This window comes from Phascolarctos cinereus, unplaced genomic scaffold (assembly GCF_003287225.1).
Source record: "Phascolarctos cinereus isolate Bilbo 61053 unplaced genomic scaffold, phaCin_HiC Scaffold_4;HRSCAF=312, whole genome shotgun sequence".
In the NCBI taxonomy this organism is placed as follows: Eukaryota; Metazoa; Chordata; class Mammalia; order Diprotodontia; family Phascolarctidae; genus Phascolarctos; species Phascolarctos cinereus.
The window spans coordinates 537395272-537416005 of NW_027555847.1; the positions used below are offsets into that span (position 1 = coordinate 537395272).

General features: G+C 39.5%; 1 protein-coding gene across 1 annotated transcript in view; it reads right to left on the reverse strand.

Annotated features, from left to right (window-relative positions):
- The window catches only part of CYB5A (cytochrome b5 type A), a 37198-nt gene that overhangs the window by 6387 nt on the left and 10077 nt on the right, over window positions 1-20734 (reverse strand). Inside the window, exons 2-3 of the mRNA XM_020997692.2 lie at window positions 5495-5623; window positions 3976-4005 (exon numbers count right to left, since the gene is read on the reverse strand). Coding sequence (XP_020853351.1) covers window positions 3976-4005; window positions 5495-5623 — 159 coding nt within the window. The remainder of the gene's footprint in view (window positions 1-3975; window positions 4006-5494; window positions 5624-20734) is intronic.

Below are 20734 nucleotides of genomic sequence, written 5' to 3' on the forward strand. Positions count from 1 at the left end.
AAATGCCTGTTTCTTTCCTGCCTTCAAAAAGACTTGGATTCAAGTCTTGCCTCTAATACAAACTGGCCAAGTGACCCTTGACAAACCACTTAACACCAGCGCCCTAAGCTGCTCTAAGTTGCAGAGAAGGTACCAACCTGCATTGGGTGGAAGGCGTTTACTCGCCCTACACCAATGAAATCACAGGTTCAGTCTGTTGAGGAATGTTAAGGGGCCCTCTAAATTTGTCTTTTTGAGTTGCCATATTTTCTAGGAACACAGGCATGGAGTATGCAGGAGGTGCAGGTCCTGAATGTGTCAAGGACAAAGTACACCCCTGCCCCCATGATATAATTTGTTGTTTGTATCCCAAAGTGGACTCCCTATGTGTCAAGAAAGGTAGAGCCTGCACTACACTGGGAAATTACTTATACAGCTGGAACCCTTGTAGATAAGCAGACTGTGTATCTTCACAGTCCAGCAGTTTCCCAGCAGTGAAAAGAACATGGCTTTTTCCTTCACCTTGCTCCTCCCCCTCAGGAGGGGTTTGTCCTTTTCCCACCTTTACTCCCATGCCACACCCCTTTACGTGGAGATTTGTTTTCTCCTTCCTTTGCTCTGTTATAAATATGCAAACTTCTACATGGATTGTGAACTCTTTGGGTTCCACACAAATGTTCATTTCTCTTGTAATAAATCTAGTTTTCACATAAGTTTTGTGAAGTTGTGAGTCCCTATTGACAAGTCCCTACCCCTTAATCTTATGGAATGCTTCAGAGAACATAATTTTTCATAAGCAAATCCACTTTGGATTGAACAAAGAAGCTCCAGGGTTTTGTGGTGTTGACATTTCATCTACCTTCTGTAGTTCACATTAGCACATTTTGTTTTGTCCAGAATTATCAGAATAACTTCCTCAATTCTATTAATAGTTTAATGAAGGTTCTTAACACAATTCTTAAGACAGTAAGCTCACTATAGTGATGTTACTTTAAGAAAACCAAAGACATGAACTACGATCTAATGAAAAGAAAAGTAAAACACCTCCTTCTATAGGTGTGTAAATACCATCCTGGGGCCTCTCAGACCCTTATAGTCTAACTAAAGAAAAGGCAGTATTTTTCTTATTTGTATCTTCTCTGACTAGCTATTATTATAGCTGATGATACCCTGGCTGTTTTTACCAAAACCTCCCCGTGGAGGAGGATCCTCTCCATGATTTTAAAATATTAGTGTAAATTTGAGGGCATCAGGCTGCCAAATGAGTCAGAAGTTTCCAAATGAAAAATTTTCAATATGAAATGTTTTTTTCCTTCTAGCATAATGGTTTATTGTGGAACAGAATGCTAGGTACACATTGCCTAATCCAATTTTACTACCTGCAACAAGGTCAACATACAGGATGGTCTTCACTTGTTACTGGACAATGCTTTCCTAAATTAAAAAAGCGTGGTTTTGGCTAGTTTTTCCTCAGTGAGTTGCCTGTTCAGTCAAATCACCTTCCGGAATTATGGAGTTTGTGCCTATGTATCTGGGGAGAACAGAAAAACAAATTCCTTCTCTGGGTCTGAATTCCTTGACTTCCATACTTTTTCCTTCTCCTTTGGTTAGAGAAAAGAGTAGTTATTTGGCTAAGTAGTCAGGAATAAAACTGGATTTCAAAAGCTTGCACTTTCTGACTTGAATAGGTCCAGATCATTTACCAAAATAGATAGGTCTGTCTAGGGTGCTCTTGACACTGATATGGAGGATAGAGTAACAGGGAAAATTGTGGCACGTTATTCCTGGGAGGAGCGCTAACATTCTTCTCACATGAAGTGATCCTGTGCCATTCAAGAGATATTTGAGGTGCTCTTAAACCACACTCCTGGGGAACCTAAAGAAAGGTCCTGAACAGGAAGTTACATGCTCAGAGAGAAAAAGGCCAACCTCTATGCCAAGGAGTGGCAATCCCATTTTATGAAGGACACTGACAAAGTGGGGAGCATCCAGGAGGCAAATAGGCTTGTTGTAAAAGATCTTGGGTCCCTGGGAATGTTTAGCCTACAGGTTTTAAAGCTCAAGAGGACATGCTGGGCACCTAGATGACAGAGCAGATAAAGTACTGGTCCATTAGTCAGGAGCTGAGTTTAAATCCAGCCTCAGACACTTGACACTTACTAGCTGTGTGACCCTGGGCAAGTCACTTAACCCCACTGCCTTGCCAAAAAAAAAAAAAAAGGACATGTCATCTGTCTTTAAGCACTTGAAAGGCTGTTAAGTGGAAAAGGTAACAAATCTCTTCTGTTTGGCCCAAGAAATCAGAACCAGAAATAACAGGTGGAAATTACAAAGAAGCAAATTTAGGTTTGATGTCAGAGTTATGCGAAAGTAGAAAGGGCTGCCTTGGGAGGCTGTGGGTTTCTTGTCACTAATACACCTTTGAGTAAAGCTTGAGGGTAATATTTCCAATGCCTTGAAAAAGAGATTCTTTCTCAAATATGCACTGGACTCTAATCTCTGAGGTCTTTTTCCTTCCAACTGTGAAATCCTGTGATGTGCATGCAAGCACAAACTTCCCTCTTCCTGTTTCCCTGACCTGTGATGCCCGCCTCCTCCCCTCACCTCTTTTTCAGTCACTTGGGTCCCACTTGTTATCCAAGGTCTACCTGACTTCGTGTTTTTGAAGCTCTCCCTGGCCACAATATCCCAAAGTGGCCCTTCCTATCACTCACTGTTCCCACCATCCATTGATTGGTGGTCCAAAGCAAAGGTAGCACAGGCTACCACAGAATTTGCTTTCAACAAGTTGTCCTTATTTTATGGTTAAATTGTTCTTTCACCTTATCCCATACCTTGTTCCCTAAAGTTTTCTTCCTATGTTTGCACAACTCAAGTACTCCTTCATTCAACTTTAATTAGATAACAATGATGATAATAATAGCTAATATTTATATAGTACTTACTCTGGGCTAGGCATTGTGCCAAGTGTTTTACAATTATTATCTCATTTGATCCTCACAACAACCCCAGAGGGAGCTGCTATAATTATCACCCTCAGTTTACAGATGAGGAACCAAAGGCAAACACAGGCTAAGTGATTTATCCAGGGTCACACAGCTAGTTGAGTGTCTGAGGCAGACAGGTCTTCCCGACTTCAGGCTTGATGTTCTATCCACTGAGCTACCAGTTCAATTTCTTTGCTGTGGCCTTAATATGTGCCCACAACTGGTCACACTACAGGGCCTGATTCTCACCAGGTCATTCCTTGATGCTGAGTAGATGAGTTGTGTTGACTCACACATACAAAGCTAGATAAAAGCCAGCTCTTGCAATCACCCGTTAGGTAGCCTCACACAGGGCAGTAGGTCCCGAACCGGCCTGGCCTATTACTTGTTGATGAAGCTCTGATGACATCCATGCTGTTGGGTATTCCAGAGGTTGGGAAGTCTGTGACTCAGCAGTGTCTATATGACTAACATGAGCTGCTGTTCCTACTCTGTATCTTTCCACTGAATAAAGAACTTGATCTGACTAGTTAATGGAGAGGATTATGACCATGGCTCAATTCCAATACCTCAGAGAAATTTACCAGACTGGACACAGTGTTCAATGAACAGGTGTAAATAATCATTATAAAATAATCATTTAATGCTTAACCTGCAGAGTGGGTACAGATCTGAACTGGTTAAAGGAGTTTTCTCCTATCAGTGTAATCACAGGGCCGGTTGAAAATGTCTGAAATGTGAAGTCATCTTTGTCAAAAGTGCAGAAGGCTCTCCTAGACACTTAGAAACACTAAGATATCTCTCATGGGTTTAAGTCTCAACCTGCCTGACAAATATGTAATTTCACTTTAAAAGGAAAAAGTATCTGGTAAACTGAGTGGTGTAAATTAAACAACTGAAACAACTTGCTTGATATTAAGCAAGTAATGCTTGCATGTTGAAACATGCAACACACACTTAACAATTAGTTTCCAACAGGACAAAGTTCGCAGAACAGTTTGGCACTTACTGAAGGTTGAGCTATTTTCCATCTGTCATCCTGCAAAAAAAAAAAAAAAGAATTCAGCACCATTAGGATGAGAGTGGGGACTATAAAGCACTATTTCTAAAATGTTCAGTCTTTATTTTGACATCTTAACAACAATAACTTAGGTGTCTGACCAGATATGACCTGGCTTCACTAATTCAGCTTAACAGCAAAAATTATTTAAATGAGATTAAATGTTGGGGGAAAACTGTCTAATTACAGGTATACGACATAGAGTATAAATGTAGGTCAATGTAACAACCCATGAGAGAGATGCCTGGACCTCCTTCCCCCATTCTCTCCTACAATCTCAAGGAATCTTAAAAGGCTTGAATAGATCTTTCCCTCTCCTCCCAATCTCTTCCTCCAAGAAAGGAGCTAATCCTATTGTGACCATCAAGATGAATTCCTTACAGCCACCAAAAATGCTTAAACATTTCAGCTTATCCAAAGTGCCTGCTCTATTGTTGGCACCACTTCTGCTAGTCTTTAATTTGCCCAATTTCCACCATTTTTAACTCTACCTTTAATCCTCCCCCTTTCAAGTCCTCTCAATTCTACTTCCCTGATTTCTTTCTCTCAGAATCATCTTCTAATTTCTATTACCAGTGCCATTACTCAAATTTATGTCCTTATTTTCTCTCTAGTGGACTGCTGTAATAACCTTCTAACTAGTCCCCCTAGATCTAATCTCAGCCACCTCCAAGACATCCCATCCTGAATACTGTTGCTAGTTGGCCTGATGCTGAAGAAGTTCTTATTACTACTGTCTAGAAGGTGACAAAGCAGAGGAATTCCTGATTCTGTTAGAAGGTGGGGAGAGGAGTTTTTGTGATATAGCAGTTTGGAAGTCTGACTGTTTTCCCAAAGAAACACCATTGTACATGGTAGGTAGGTAGGTAGGTTCTAATGTGCTACTGGCATAGGTACATTATGTATTAAATGGTTTTGTTTGTTTTTAATGGGATAGCCTTATAACCTAGTCATCATGCAAATTATTTCTCCTTTAGGAAAATGCATGATTGATTCCAAACAATCAAATTATACAGAATTTTGGATCAAAACAATTTCCTAAGTTAGGAATACTCTATAAATACAGATCAATGGTCTGTCAGCTCTCCAATGAGTAAAGTGGTTAAGTGGTAATTAATACATGACTTCTGTAATACTTATTTTCCTAATGTGGCCACATCTGCGGTCATGCCAGACTTCAGCAAGCACCTGCTGCTGAGCAGACCGTGCTAGCCTCAAATTTTCCAAAGTGTGACCAGTAAAATACAAAAACAAGCACAGGACATTATTTCCTGAGGGGGGTGGAAGGAATGTGAGGGGTAATACAGGGAACCTATATCTTACAAAGCCAATTATTTTGTCTCCTCTTTTTTGCGGGGAGGGACACTTGCTGTTTATATATGTAACCCATGGGACAGACGATGTGGTCTAACATCAAATGTTAGCCTTGAGAAGAACTAGGACATGAGGCTTTTTAGGATATACTCACTGGATGAAGTTCTCCAATGATAAATGTCTTGGATAATTCTTGCGCATCTGTAGAATGCCCAACATCCTCAAAGTTTTCAGTTGCATCCCCTCCAGCTTGCTCCCTCAGAACTTCTTCTCCACCTGGATGCTATTTAAAGGGAGAAAAAAAGGCATCATTATAGGGAAATATGAACACTAATTAGGATTTGTAATATACAATATTCCAGAAGTTATTATTCATTTAAGAACCGATTCAAGAGATGAAGATTAGAAAAAGGTAACTCACATTAAAATCAATCTTTTAAAAATTTTGTGGTCAATTCTTTTCTTAAGGACTAAATATTTAAGTCTGTGCTTTTTCCACTAATCAAAAATACTGATTTCTCTCATGAATTATCGTCTTTACTCTTAGGTATCTTAATAAGAAACACTGACTAAGCACCCACCAAATCCCCAGGCACAGGGATACAATGGATCAATCAGCACACATTATGCATCTACTATATGCTAGGCATTGTGCTAGTATCTGGGGATATGAAAAAGAGAAATCAAAGCTTCTCCCCTCAAGGAGTTTAATTAGCAAACTACATTAACAAGCTATATTATATACATATAAATACATGAAAAATTAATACAAGGCAATTTTAGGAGTGAGGGAGGTACCAACAATAGAGGGTTCAAGTAGAGAGTAAAGATAAAAAAATTATCCAAAGCATCACACACATGTCATTGTATGCCTATCCATAAAATCAGACCATTTCCTGGCCTGTTGAAGTCTGAGCCCTAGTTGTATAACTCAGGGGTGACCTTGTCAAACCTTCTTCTCAGTGCAGGATTCTCTTTTATAACATTCATGAGGAATGGTCACCCAATCAAGCCTCTACTTAAACATTTTCTTTCAGTGGCTAGGAGCCCAATTTTCCACAAAAATGCCACCAAGTACTTATATTTCCGTAGTTCTTTTAGGATTGCCAAGTCCCTTCCCTACAAAGTGCTCTGAAGTGGTACTACAAAACAAACTGAACAAAGCCTGTGCCCTGGTCTACTGCCATCTTTGCCAACCTCAATCAGTCTTTGAGATTCTCACCTCCCCTTACAAATAAAAAAAAATAGCATTTATGAAGTGCTGTACTTTGTTCCAGGCAGTGGGACACAAAGTCAAAAATCAATCAGTCCCTACTGTTAGAGTTAGATGGGCTTACGTTTCCACAGGTAGAACAGTGCAGAGAATTTTATAAAAACAAGTCAAGAAAGCAGTTACACTGCAGGTGGGCCTGGGCTTAGCCCAAAGCTAATGGTTCCAAGAAGACCCCAAAACCAAAATGAAAGTGAACCTCAGGGATAGTAACTTCTCCACCTAGGGTGGGGATGGGGGGCAATAGCGCAATTGTCAGCACAATAGGGCAGGAACAGGGGGCATTCCAGAACAAATGTAACCTGGAAGGAACGGACCAATCCAGGCCTGGGAGGTTTCGCACCGAATTTAACTGCATAAAAGCACACTTGCCCTTGCACTCAGGGCCCACCCTTCCTGAAAAGAGGTGGAGCCCACTTCTGGCCAGAAATGTCTAAATCCTCTGGACTGTCTGTAATAAACTCTCTTGATACTACATTTTTGGTGTCAAGCATATTTCTAACACTACCCTCAAGGAACTTACAATCTATAGTGGAAGAAAACATGGAAAATTGTAGTGAAAACACTTCATTCTCCTTAGTTGCTATGTGACTCCTTGTCACTGTTCCTTCATGAGACAACGTGTAAAACTGTCTCATTAAAGAATGACAAGGAAACACACAAAACAGCAACTGGTAGTAGAGGTAAAGATTCACGATCAAAATTTCCTCTCCTCAGCAGAACTTACTAATATTAAATTCCCAAGACAGTATTAAAGTTTTGAGTTTATTCTGCTATGCTTGCTGCCTGCTCAAAATATCATTGAGAAATAGAGGGGAAAAAGTAAATTTTCCTCCTTTTGACACCATGCTTCAGTTCCTTAGCCTACACACACACCTTTCTTACCTGGTTTTTGTTTGTTTTTGCACTTAAAAAAAACTGACAGCAGGATAATGAAAAAAAAATACATTTTTGAATAGCATCAGTTTGGGGGTAGAGATTCAGTGGTCTAATTCTAGGTTCTAACAACCCTGTTCTAAGATGAGGATTATCTTGATTCTTCATATGAATGAGTTCCATTTCTCACTATGACCTTGGGACAAGAAGAAACAAGATGGATTAAACAGACAATGAACAAAGTTGGGTCCAGTCTCAAAAAGCTTAAGATCAAAGACAGACAAACATCTATGGACAAAAATTATTTACATCCCAGTAGGAACAAAAAAGAGATTTTAAGGGAAAAGAGAAAAAGTGAGGCAAAAAGAACACCAGGATCAGAAACTTTGTGGCAGGTTTCTTGGAAAGGAGGACATTTTCAGATGGGAGTGGGCCAATTTGGCTGGGAAGATATGTGAATGAGAGAGAAAGGTACTGCCAAGTACCTTGACCTCGACCTAACTGATGTTACAATGAGGAACAGTAGTGCTTTGAGGTAAAGTGTGATGTGCCCAAGTAAACAATTTTTATCGGTCCAGCAACTCCCAAGGAGATATACAGGTTGCAAAATAATTTGTGATTATCTCTCTTCCTCTTGCAGAATAAAAACTCTAATGCTTTCATTTTATATCCCAGAAACTATGGCTACTATTGCCTAATAATAAACATTATTTCTTCATGCCTATTCGAAAAAGCTAAGATTTTCTTTCAGGTAGGAAAAAGGTCTGGTTTTTATTGAGGACTGTTTAACAACCAAACAACAACAACCAAATGCCCACTCATTTACTACCTTTACCAAAGGAAGTTAAAAAGCAATACATTAATCAAAACCCTTGTCATTTCATATACATGCAAAGAAAAAAAATTACTAGAGTTAGTACATCTAAGAGACACCATACAATTGTGGAAAGAGTGCAGCGCTGAAAAGTCAGGGAAGCTGGCTTATAGGGCCAGCTCTTCACTAACTAGTCCTAGATGTGGGGCCTTGGGCAAGCATCAGCCTTCTACAGGCCTTAAGTACTTACATCTATAAAATGATTAACCACGAACTGTGATCACACCAACAATCTACTACTAATGGCCCAATGTATCATCCCTATAATTTGCTCAATGGGAGAGAATTAACTTAAGAGAAGAAAAGGTAACAAATAATTTCCATAGGGAGAATGTTAGGGAGTTAAGGGTCAAAGCCCTTAAAGAGGTCAAAAAGGCTGCTGAGAAGGAGTGAAAGTTGATTTGAATTTGGTTACAAAAAAACTGCAATGAATCAAGTCATTTTGCTTGTGTGTACCCTGGTCCAGTTGGCGATGGGTCAAGTCAGTTCACCTGTACCCTGTCTGACTGCACCCACCACCCTGAGAGCAAAAGCACAACAAGGGGTGGACCAGGGTTGGGTCAAGGTAACAACAAGTCAACAAACATTTAGTAAGCACTTGCCATATAATGAATTTTTAACTCTGCTTACAAAAATGGTTGGGTTTTGTTAGCCTGTTTTTTGCAATGCTAGATATTCAAGCAGCAGGCTGAAATAGAACCTTTAACAATATATACTCAATGGACCTGTAGTCATGTTAAGTTGGATTTAGTTAGAAATGGTCTACGGTATTTGCTTTCTTTAGTTGTTCCACTGAGGCTGGAACTTTGAACTAGCAGGTATTAAAATAGTGTAATGTGTATTATAGGCAAGGTGCTAACATGAGGAATACAAACAGAAGCAAAGAGAAAGTCCCTCTCCTCAAGGAGTTCACATTCCAATGGGGAAAGGCGAGCCTGCCTGCACATGTGCGCGCACACACACACACACACACACACACACACACACACACACACACACACACACACAGTGTTATCAGGAAAAAAGGGTGGAAGGCAGTAAGTAGAAAAAAGGTGGAGAAAGAAGTCCTGAATCAGAAACAGCCTGGAGAGGGATGAAGGAGTAAACACAGCTGCCCTGGGCCCTTCCTTAATTGAAGGCTAAGAAGGCTAAAGGAACCTAGAACACAGGAGAGAAAAGGACTAAGAAGTTTACTATAAAGTCTTAGAGGAGAAGGGAGATATAGCTAGAGGTTTCCTAAGGTGACTGAGTGACATGAATAAATGAGGATAGAGAACAGATCTGATAGGTATATTGGAAGAGGGATCTCAGGAACATCATTTAAATGGGTATTTCAGGGACTAATAAAATAAATGGAAAACGTGGTTAAGACAGACTGGAGAAGAGATTGTTTTAGGGGGATAAAACTATTTTTTTGAAAGAATTTCTTCTCTCTTTGAAACACCTAGTAGTACACTTGACACTAGCTGTGACCCTGGGCAAGTCACTTAACCCCAATTGCCTAAAAATTTAAAAAAATTTTTATAAAACACTTAGTAGTAAGAAAAGAACAGAGAAGGAAAATATTCCCAGCCTCATATTTTTTTTTAAGAGCTGAAAGGAACCTTAAGTAGTGGAGCTTAACCCCCATAATTTTACAAATACCAAAACCTGAGGACCCAGGGAGGTTAAGTGATTTGTCCTAGAGTATACAGTAGGCTAGTCACACAATCCAAGTTTCCTGACAATGAGTCCAAGGCTTTTGAAATTTTGAGCAAATGAAATTATATAGAATATATTTTTTATATGCATGAAGGGACCTTTCATCTGAAAAGCATGCTAAAAATTTACTTCCACTTTTCACCTCCCACCTGTTGTTTTTAAAGTGCCTTTCCCCCTCCATATCTTCAAATTATCCAGAAATTTGAGATTTCTCTCCATGCCCTCCAGAAGCTCACTGAGTAATTACTTGACTTGAAGCAGGCACTCATAAAAAGAAACATGACAGCCTCTATATCTGTGTTTCCAGGTTATAAATGGTTGGGCAGGACAGAATCACCTGGAACACACCATATTGTTTTAAACTAGTTCAAAGTTCCAGTCTCTTTAAATAAAACGGCTAAAGAAAACAAATATATCATTTCCACCTCAATCCAACTTAACAGGAACCAGAGGTCCACTAAGTGTATATTTTTGAAAAGGTGTTCTTCCATCATTCAGCCTGAACACCTAGCACTGCAAAATAAACAAAAAACAACCATTTCTCTAAGTGGAAAAGAGTTACAGAAGCACGCACAATGACTAAGCAAAAAAAAATAACAAAAATAATTCTTTAAGTAGACTTTATCTAATTCCTTCAATGATGAGCCAAAAATGAAGGTTAAAAGAGTTCAAAAAGAGCAAAGATTGTGCAAGCCACAGTACAAAAATATTGAAAAAAGGCTGTTCAAATCAATTGTTCCTTTTAAGTCAGTCAGTTCTGATAACTTTATCAAAGAGGGCAAACCACAAGTCTTGGGTAAACAGGGGTCACTAGAAAACAGAATATACTGTCCTCTCTTCTTTAGAATAAACTCTATCACTTTAAAGGGTGACACAGCACCCACAAATCTTGGGAACAAAGTCTATGTTATAAATCATTGGTCTTCCTTATCACCGGTTCCTCCACCATTTCAGAGGCAGAGTTCCCTGGCCCTCTACATCTGACGCTTCCTTCCAGTTTTTAGTCACATTAAAATAGCCCCTATATTAACAAGCCCTCAGCTTGAATCCTTATCAAGGCAGCCCATTTTATTGCGTGTGTGCGTGCGTGTGTGTGTGTGTGTGTGTGTGTGTGTGTCTGAGATATCAAGCCAAAATGTCTCCCTGTAATTTTATTCACTGATCCTAGTTCACAGAGCTAGTCAATGCCTTCTTCTACATGACAGTACTCACAATATATAAAGATAATAGTATTATTAGTTTGCTCTTATCTAGGCTAAACAGAATCTCAACCCTAGTTCCTTGAACTGTCCCTCAAATGTCATGATTTTGTGACTTCATCATCACCTTGGTCCCCCTCCTCTTGGTGTCTGACTTGAGTTTGCAAATGTCTCCTTAAAAATGTGAGGCTAAACACAACATGCCAGATGTGATCTGACCAGTGGATGAAAATATTACCCAATTCTTTCACTTCTGCCTCCTACTGAAATCCAGTCGTGGGGTGGGAGAGGGGATTGGAATGGGTCTGCAGAGATAAAAGTATGATCCCAACCTCTTTAATAAGTATGTGCCACAGACTCATTCTCCCTTCCACACTCTGTGATCCAGCTAAAGTAACATTTTCTATTCTTCAAGCAAACATTTCATCCCTCATCTCCCTGCCTTTGCACTTACTCTCCATACCTGGAACATACTCTTTCCTCACTTCTGTCTCACTGAATCCTTCCCTTCCTTCAAGACAAGAGCTGAAACACCACTTTCTACAAAGTCTTTCCTAATCTCAACTCCTAATGACCGCCCTCCCTAACTAGTTTGCATGTATTTATTTCTGTATTTACTTAAACAGCTGATACCTTTAGAATGTAAACTCTCATGAGCAGGGATTGTTTTATTCTTTGTACCTATACAGCCAGCACCCACCACAGTGCTTTTCCCATGGTAGATGCTTAAATGCTTGCTGTTTGAGTAATTCCAGACAAAACATAGTTTAGTGGTTTTAAAACATAGTTTTAATTGTTTTAACTGTTTCTTTGTATTGCTGCCAATACCCTTTCTGCTGACATCAAGAGATTGCTTTCAATATTGTTGACTTGAGTGCTGGGCAGTTTTCTTAAGAGAACAGTTAGCTGACAGTGAGTCACAGCATATCCCCTTCCTAGCTTATTCCTAGCTTATTATTTTAAAAGCATAATTTTTATTCTCTTTCCTCATTTTATATTAACTTGGCTGGTCTGGAATTTATTTGTCATTTTACTACTCACAAACTCAGCTCTGTATGATTTTCCTGCAAGTCCATCCCCATAAACTCTATATTTCACTATACAATAAAGTTGGAAATTTGACTATGTACTTCACAAAGCCTTCTGTCACATGTTTTGAATTACCCTTGTTTTATATTTAAGGCAGGCCAAAGGGAAAAAAGCTTTTTCTCCAGTAAGTGACTTCTACTTGGCCCCTAAGAACAATGGGCAGAAGACACAAAGGTGCAAAGCTAGAATGATGTCAAGAGAAAAAAATGTCTACTAATCAGACTTATCCAAAAGTAGAATTGGTTGGGCAGTGGATTCCATTTTACTGGAGAAATTCAAAGGCTAGATGATTCATCATCCAATCAACAAACATCTATTAAATATCTACAATATGCCAGGCAAGGTGCTAAATGGTAGTCAAACAAAAATAAAACCAACTCTTCTTGCTCTCAAGAAGCTTATATTCTATTATGGTGCCCCTTTTTCTCCTCTGATACGGGCAACACCTCACTACTATTGCTGTAGCCTGCTGGTTGGTATCCCTGACTCTAGGCACTTCCCAATCTAGTCCAGCCTCCACTCAGCTGTCAAATTCATCTTCCTAAATTAAATTGTACGTCTGACCATGTCACACACCCCCTTCACCTCCCCATCAACTCTGGTGGCTATCACCATCAAATATAAAATCCTCTCTTTGGCATTCAAAGACAACTTGGCCCCCTCTTTCTTACTCCCACCCTTCCCTCTACTCTACCATCTGGTGACATTGGCCTTCTTGCTGTCCCTCACACAAGACAGTCTATCTCTAGACTGGACATTTTCTCTCGCTGACCCTTTACCTGGAATACTCCCCTCCTCATCTCCACTTCCTTTAAGTACCAGCTAAAATCCTATCTTCCATGAAAGCCTTTCCTGATCCCCCTTAATATTGTTAGTGCCTTCCTTCTGTTGATTGCCTCTGATTTGTATGTATCTTGTTTTGACAGCTGTCTGCAGCTCAGGATTTGCATGTTGTCTCCCCGATTAGACTGTGAGCTCTCTGAGAAGAGCGACTGTCTTTTGTCTTTCTTAGTAAAACCAGAACTTGGCAGTGCCAAGCAATTAATAAATACTTGTTGACTGCCTGACAAGAGGGTCATCCAATCTTTGTTTGAAGACCTAGAAGTCTAGAAAGTCTATTTAGTTTTTGGCCAGCTCTAATCATAAGAAATTTTCCTTTACATCAAGCCTATATTGAGGAGTTGGAGCTAAGATGGGGAATATTAGGAAGCAGTACAGAAAGCTCTCCTCCCCCAACTCCTCCAAATAGGTCTAGAAAATGTACCAGACCTATCCTGGCGAGAAAATCCAAGAAAACGTCACAGGGAATCATTTTTTCCAGCCCAGGTAGGCATGAGGAGACAAAGACATCTGTGGACACTCAGGACAAGATCTGGTGAGGAGAGCTGTGCACTGAGCATTTCAGCATAAGGTGAGGCTATGTACCAGGGCAAGCAGAGGGTCCCAGATACATATAAGGGCACTATCAGATCCATATTAAACACCTCTACAGGGACAGGTGTCAACTAGAAACTTTGTCATCCACTACTCTGTTCCAGGGTCACATATCCAGAACAGACTGAGGAGGCAAACCTTCCTCCCCCAAAGCAGGCCCTGGGCTACACCAAGAGAGGAGTGAGTTCAGAGGCAGCAGTGGGTATGTGGCTCAGATCCTAGGAACAGAGCAGGATCTCAGTTCCATCTTCTAGCCCAAGCTAGGGCAGGAATCCTAGACCAAAGGGGAGCCTGCAAGTTCTGTTACTCTGAATCACTCAAGTTTCTGAAAGAGACTGAAGCTGATGGCCGTCTAGTGTTGCTAAGATCCAACTCAGGTCAGGAACTTGCAGAGTTCAAACCTGAAAAAACATCAATCAGACCTTAATCTGGATCAGACCACTCAGAGCATTAACACACACTTAATACCCCAAGAAAGCTGCAACAGAACCATTCCAGACCTTCCCTCCATAAGTGCTGCAGAGCCCAGTTCTAAACGTTTTTGGCAGAATTTAGATTTCATCTGACATTTTACATCAGATAAGAGAGTAAGTTCTAAATGACTACAAGACTCAAATATTAAAAATCAGAGCATTTAAAAAATTAGATGAGACTGGAAAGCAGGCACCTTTCCCAACAAGCTATGTGACCACTGGCTAAAGTGATACAAAGAGATGGAACATTTATCAGCCTAGCTGAAGGGTTCTTTGGCATTTGTGGCCTGGAAATGTTTTTCTTCTTGAAAAAACCAACTGAAGTTCTGCAAGTGACATTATTATCCCTAAAGGTCAGAGGTTCTGGCTGATGAGGAAGGCTGAAGGATGTAGGAAAAGAAGCAATCCATCTAGAAGAAGTATGGAACAAGGGGAATAGTTAGCTTGGAGAAGATGAAGGAAAAAGACTGGTGGTTCTCCAGGTGAAGATCAACCTGGAACCCAAATTAATCAAAAAGCATTTATTAAGCTCATACTATATGCCAAGCACTGTATATACAAATACAACAAATGAAATAATCATTCAGAAGAAACATTCTAATGGGGAACAACAAATACATCAAGGAAAAGAGGATAAATACAAAGTACCTACAAAATAGTTTGAGAACACCAGCACTAGAAGATGGGGAGATCAGGAAAAGATTCATGTACAAAAGTAATGCTTAAGCTGCATCTTGAAAACGAGGGATGAGGTTAAGAAGGAGGGGGAAAGTCAGCCCAAAGGCAAGGAGATGGGAAATGGAGTGTCATTTGTGATGAATAGAGAGAGGAGGCCAGTTTAGCTGGATCACAGAGCGTGGAAGCAAGAGAAATGTGCAATGAGGCTGAAAAGATAGACTGGGGACAGGCTGTGAGGGGCTTTAAAACTGTAGAGTTTATGTTTTATCCTAGAGGCAATAGAGATATAATAGAACTGACCGTATAGGAATCAGATCTACACTTAAGGAAAAATACTTGGGCAGCAGCTTAAGCTAAAACTTGAGCAGTGAGACTTAATGAAGAGAGAACAATCAGGAGGCTGTTCCAAACTTGAAAAGAGGTGATGAAGGTATGAACTAAGGTGCTAATGATGTGAGTAGAGGGAATGGGTTGGATGCAAGAGATGTAAAGACAGCAAGATTTGACAACTATTTGGACATAAGAAGTTGAAGATAATATTGAAATTACAAACCTAACACACTAAAAGGATGGAGGTGTCTTAAGACAGAAATAGCAAAGTCTGGAATATGGAAATTTGGGGGGAATGGAATAGAGAATGAGTTCAGTTTGAGAAGCTTCTAGAACATCCGATCTGAAATGTCCAATAGACAGCTAGTTAATACAGACCTGAAGCTCAGGGGATGGACTAGGGTTGGGTATTTAGACCCATGAATTACCATCATCAAATGAAAATTAAACACGTGGAAGTTAATGAGGTGAACAAATAAGAACATAAAGAAAGAAGGGAAAGGGGCCTAACATTGAACCTTGCAACATATCTATAGATAGGAGGTATCATATGGATGATGCAACCATGTAAGCGCCATTGTGAGTCAAACAGCTGAGCTGCACTTTTCTGCACCTACATGAACCAATCCTAATCATTTAGTAAATTCTACTTAATACAACCCAGAACCCAGAGTTTTCATTTCCCTACTTTATACCCTTCCCCTAATCCCACTCCTTCTACCTGCTCCAGGCTGCCCAGAACTGAACCAATGTGCTTAACTGTTTATATAGTTTAGATGAGAGAAGAATCACTGACTCTATATCTTCTGGGGAAAGAGGATAGATGGGCCTTTCCATTTGCCCTGCCATTTCTTCCTAAAAGCCTTCATGCTTTACCATTAATCTGGCCTACCTCTATGCCCTCTAGACCTCAGGCACTGTCATCTGACCTACTCATGTACACTTAGGACCACTGGGCCTTGACATCTGTACCTCCCCCCTACATCCTTAGGACTTTTAGACCTTTTCACTTATCTTGAAGCTGAATTTTCTCTCATGTGTACATCTACTCCAATTAGAGTGTGAGTTCCCTGAAAGATGAAATTTTGCTTTTTCTATTTGTATTCAGTGCTTAGAAAATATTAAGTTCTTTTTTTCTTTTTTTTTCTCTATGAGGCATTTGGGGTTAAGTGACCTGCCCAGGGTCACACAGCTAGTAAGTGTCAAGTGTCTGAGGTCATATTTGAACTCAGGTCCTCCTGACTCCAAGACCGGAGCTCTATGCACTGCACCACCTATCTGCCCTGTAAGTTCTTAATAAATGCTTTTTCATTTATTTATCTTCATTTCTGACTTTAGCACCTGTCTAAAGTCAAATTTCCATGTTCCCTTAATCTAGCAAAGCCAGCATTTATAAGCAACTACTATTATAGGTTATTATATTATTTCAGGTTAAGTTTTTTTTTTAATTGTACTGAAGAAGGTTAAAGTCCAAACTTTCTACTCCTGTCCCTTGGTACAGTACTGTATTAATGAAGGATATTAAAGATTCACTTCATCCCAATATCTTATCTAAGTCACTTCACTAATTAACAAGAGGGAACATGGCATACTGGATAGACAGCCTCAAAAACAGAAAGTTTACGGTTGAAGTTTCCCACTTTGACACATACTGGTTGTATAGCCCTGGACAAGTCATTTAATAAGCTGCTGAGAAGTCACAGACCTGCTGTTAAGGGCAGTTTCCTCCCAGAGATCCCTACACCAATAAAAATTAATTACACGTGCAGTTCCTATCCCTGTCCCAACACTCATGAATTAACACGTGAAAGAGTATTCTTTCATTAGCATACTTTGGGTAATGCAGTACAGACTGGAAAACTTTTTTTGTGAACTCCAGAAACCTGACACACAGCATCCATAATGGCCAATGCTACCCTCTTTATCCCAATACTCTTGGTGCTCAGACTTTGGCCACTAATAATTTCTGGATGGCCCATAACATGAGACTGACCTAAAGAGTCCTTTGTTGGGAGTTTTCATACGCCCAATGAATAGGCAACTTACCCTCTCTACTCTTTCTGATAAATCTTTGGTCCAGCTCATTGTCTATTTGTAGCATCTACCCAAGATAAATATACTGATAGATCAGCTGTATGGGTTATCCATCCAACTGCTTAGTTTAAGTTTAAGTAACAATAGCCAAGTAATGCTTAGTTTAAGTAATGATAGCCAAAGTGCCATAATGGACAAAGAGCTAGCATCAGTGATAACAGGAAGACCTGGGTAAATACCTCACCTGTCACACATACTGGCTGTACAACTCCTGCCAAGTCACCTATTCTCTCTATCCGAAGCAACTCTTAACAGCTATAAAGTTGCAGAGAAGATAATGAACTACACTAGCAGAGGGAGTTTTTTATACTAATGAAATCATAGGTCCAACAATTATCTCTGTCCCTAGTACAGGGAATAGGCATTCTTCATCCAGGCTGTTTTTCCTGGGTAGATACTTAAGCCAAACTCTTTTAAGTGATTATAAAATCTCAATGACAATGTTATGCAGTGTTCTGGAGCCTGATGCAAACAGTGTGTCATCCAGAAATGAGGGCATCCAGAGAATTCCACCATCTGTAGAGCTCTGCTCTTTGATCTGGTGCCTTTATCTGACCTTCTCCAGGACTGTAACAAACACATTTTCAGAATATGTCTCCCTGAGGGCAGGAACAATTTCGCTTTTGTCTTTGTATCCCCAGTCACTAGCACAGTTCTTGGAACATGGTACGCACTTGATTGTTTCATCATTCACCTGATATTAATAACAGGTGTATTAAACAAAGTTATCTCTGCTCCCTTTCTTTGGAGAATCTTGTATAACTCTGACAAGCATTTTTGAAAAGGAGTCTTTAAGGAAGCATTTTGCTCTAGCAACTCAAATTTTTATAGGAATAATTGCAATGTGAGTTTGTTTTATCTATCATTTTCAGTCAATTGTGTGTGTGAGAAAACAGCATATCATTTGCAAAAACCTTCCTGTTCATAGTGAATAAAGTGCTGGACTTGGAGTCAAGAAGATCTGGGTTCAAGCAAGTCCTGCTCAGATACTTACTAGGTGTGTTACCCTGGACAAGTCACTTCACTTCTCTCAGGCTCAGTTTCCTTATCCATAAAATGGGGATAATAATTGCAACTACTTCAAAGGGTGAAATGAAGACCAAATCAACTGAGAGATATGTGAAGGGTATGTAAAGTGTAAGACAATCCTGGAAAGCCAAGCTAAGGAGTTTGAACTTTATTTGGCAGAGACCCAATGTTGTGAGCAGATGAATGACAGGCTCAGATTTATGCACAAGAAAGATAAATGTGGCACAGATAGGAAGAATGAGGGATGAGCTGTTTATTTCAATTTTGTCTTCATACCCCAGTCTAGCACAGTGCTTGGCACAGTCAGCTATGGCTTAATAAATGCCTGCAAATCTGGAAGAAAGGTAACACAGGGCCAAGAATTCCTGGTCAAAGGCTACACCTCTTGTCCAGGTGGATGATAATGATAGATTGCAGCAATAACTAAGATAGCAGCAAAAGAAATAGAGAAGAGAGGGACAGATATGGTAGACATTTCAGAGAGAAAATCAGCACAACTTGTCAACAGTCAGAAGTATAAAATACAGGTTTCAAACATAGGTGACTATAAAGTCAAGGTGTAAAGTCAAGAGTAGCAAGTTTTAGGAAAAAAGATAATAAGCTGGGTTTCATAAATGTGTTGAGCTTGAGATGCCACAGACACATCCAAGTGAAGAAGGCCTGTAAGCAATTGGAGGTTTGGATCCAGAGCAAGGTTAGCACAGGAGATGAAGACTTAGAAGTAATCTGCATAAAGGTAATCACTCAAGTTTAAGAATGGAATGAGAAAGTCAAGAGTGAGTAGAAATAGTTGTGCCAACAAGGAACATCCATATTATACTGTAGAATTAAAGAATATGAGAGCTGAAAGGGACCTCAAAGCCATATACTCCAAAAACCCACTGTACAACATACCTATTAAAAAAAAAACAAAGCCATCATCCAACCTTTGTTCAAAAGGGGAATACACTACCTAAGGAAGCAGTTCATTCTACTGTTGGATAATTCCAATTTTTAAATTTTTTTTCCCATAATTTGCCTCTTTGTAACTTCAGTCACAGCTCCTAACTCTTCCCTCTGCAAACAAGAAGAAAAAGTATAATTTCTATTCCTATTCTGGTGCACTCCTCTCCTTACTGGTGACTGTCTTGGCCAGATCATCCATACCTTTTTTTCCCTCACTCTCTCCCCAGTTCAAGACCAATGTACCATGTTCAAATCAACTTTATCATTGTGCCTGGTCAGTGTGTATCAATCTATTCTCCTAAGGTCCCACTCATAATCACAGTAACTTTCAGGGTTAAAATTATTAGTCCCTGAATATTACTTTCCTTTGTATGTTTTCTGCTCCATTAGGATATAAACTATTCAAGGACTATCCTTGCTTTTTCTATTTGTGCTTTCTTGACATACAGAAGGCACTTAAATTCTTTTTCAGTGTCATTCATTCCATATAAGGCTCTTCAAATGTGTGTGCGTGTGTGTGTGTGTGTATACCTATATGTCATGTCTCCTCTCCATTTCCCTGAATTAAATTTGCATGATGTTAAGGCTCTTCATCATTCTGGCTGCCCTCCTCTTTCACGACTTCAAGCATTCCCATGATTTTATTAGTGACCTCATTTCCACTTTCGACCACACACATTTGGGGCTATGCACATTAGAGAAAAAAATCGAGAGGAGATGTCTGCGTATTGGTAGAGCCACTTGTATCCTACTAGGAGCTTCACTGGTCTTCTTCACCCTACTGTTGTAAAGAGGTCTCCATGCATTTATTGCATATTTTCATTGTTTGCCTTTAAAATTCAAATTTTATGTGTAACTATGCCCCAAAGCCTAATTAATACAAGTCCTTTCGACTCTATGCCCAAGCATTCAAAGTCATTAATGTAGCTCAGTGAGAAAATAAAGGTGTTAGATAAACTTCATGCTAAAATATCTACATTCCCTCTCAGCTGTGAGTGTAGTGTTAATGAATCAACAATTAGTTATACAAATACAATGCCCTCTGACACAGTGGAATGTAAGATTCAGGTTAAAAAATGCTTTAGGAATTTTATTTGCTATACAGTATTTATGGTACTATGTACATTTCATGAGTTACGAAGAGTGAATATTGTCTGAAATCTTTTTTTATTGAGATGTTAGCAAAAAAGGTCACAGAATTCTAAGGGATTACTGGTGAGAAAAATGTTTTGCATGTTTGCCAATTTTATGTACTGCACTTTCTGTGTTATTTCATGGTTACCATGTTAGAAAAAGTGCATATTATCAGAATTAATGTTTTGTTATGATGAATTGTATGTGGAGTAGTATATTTTCATCAATCTCTAGCAAAAGATTGCAGTTTCTGGTGGTCAAAGAAACC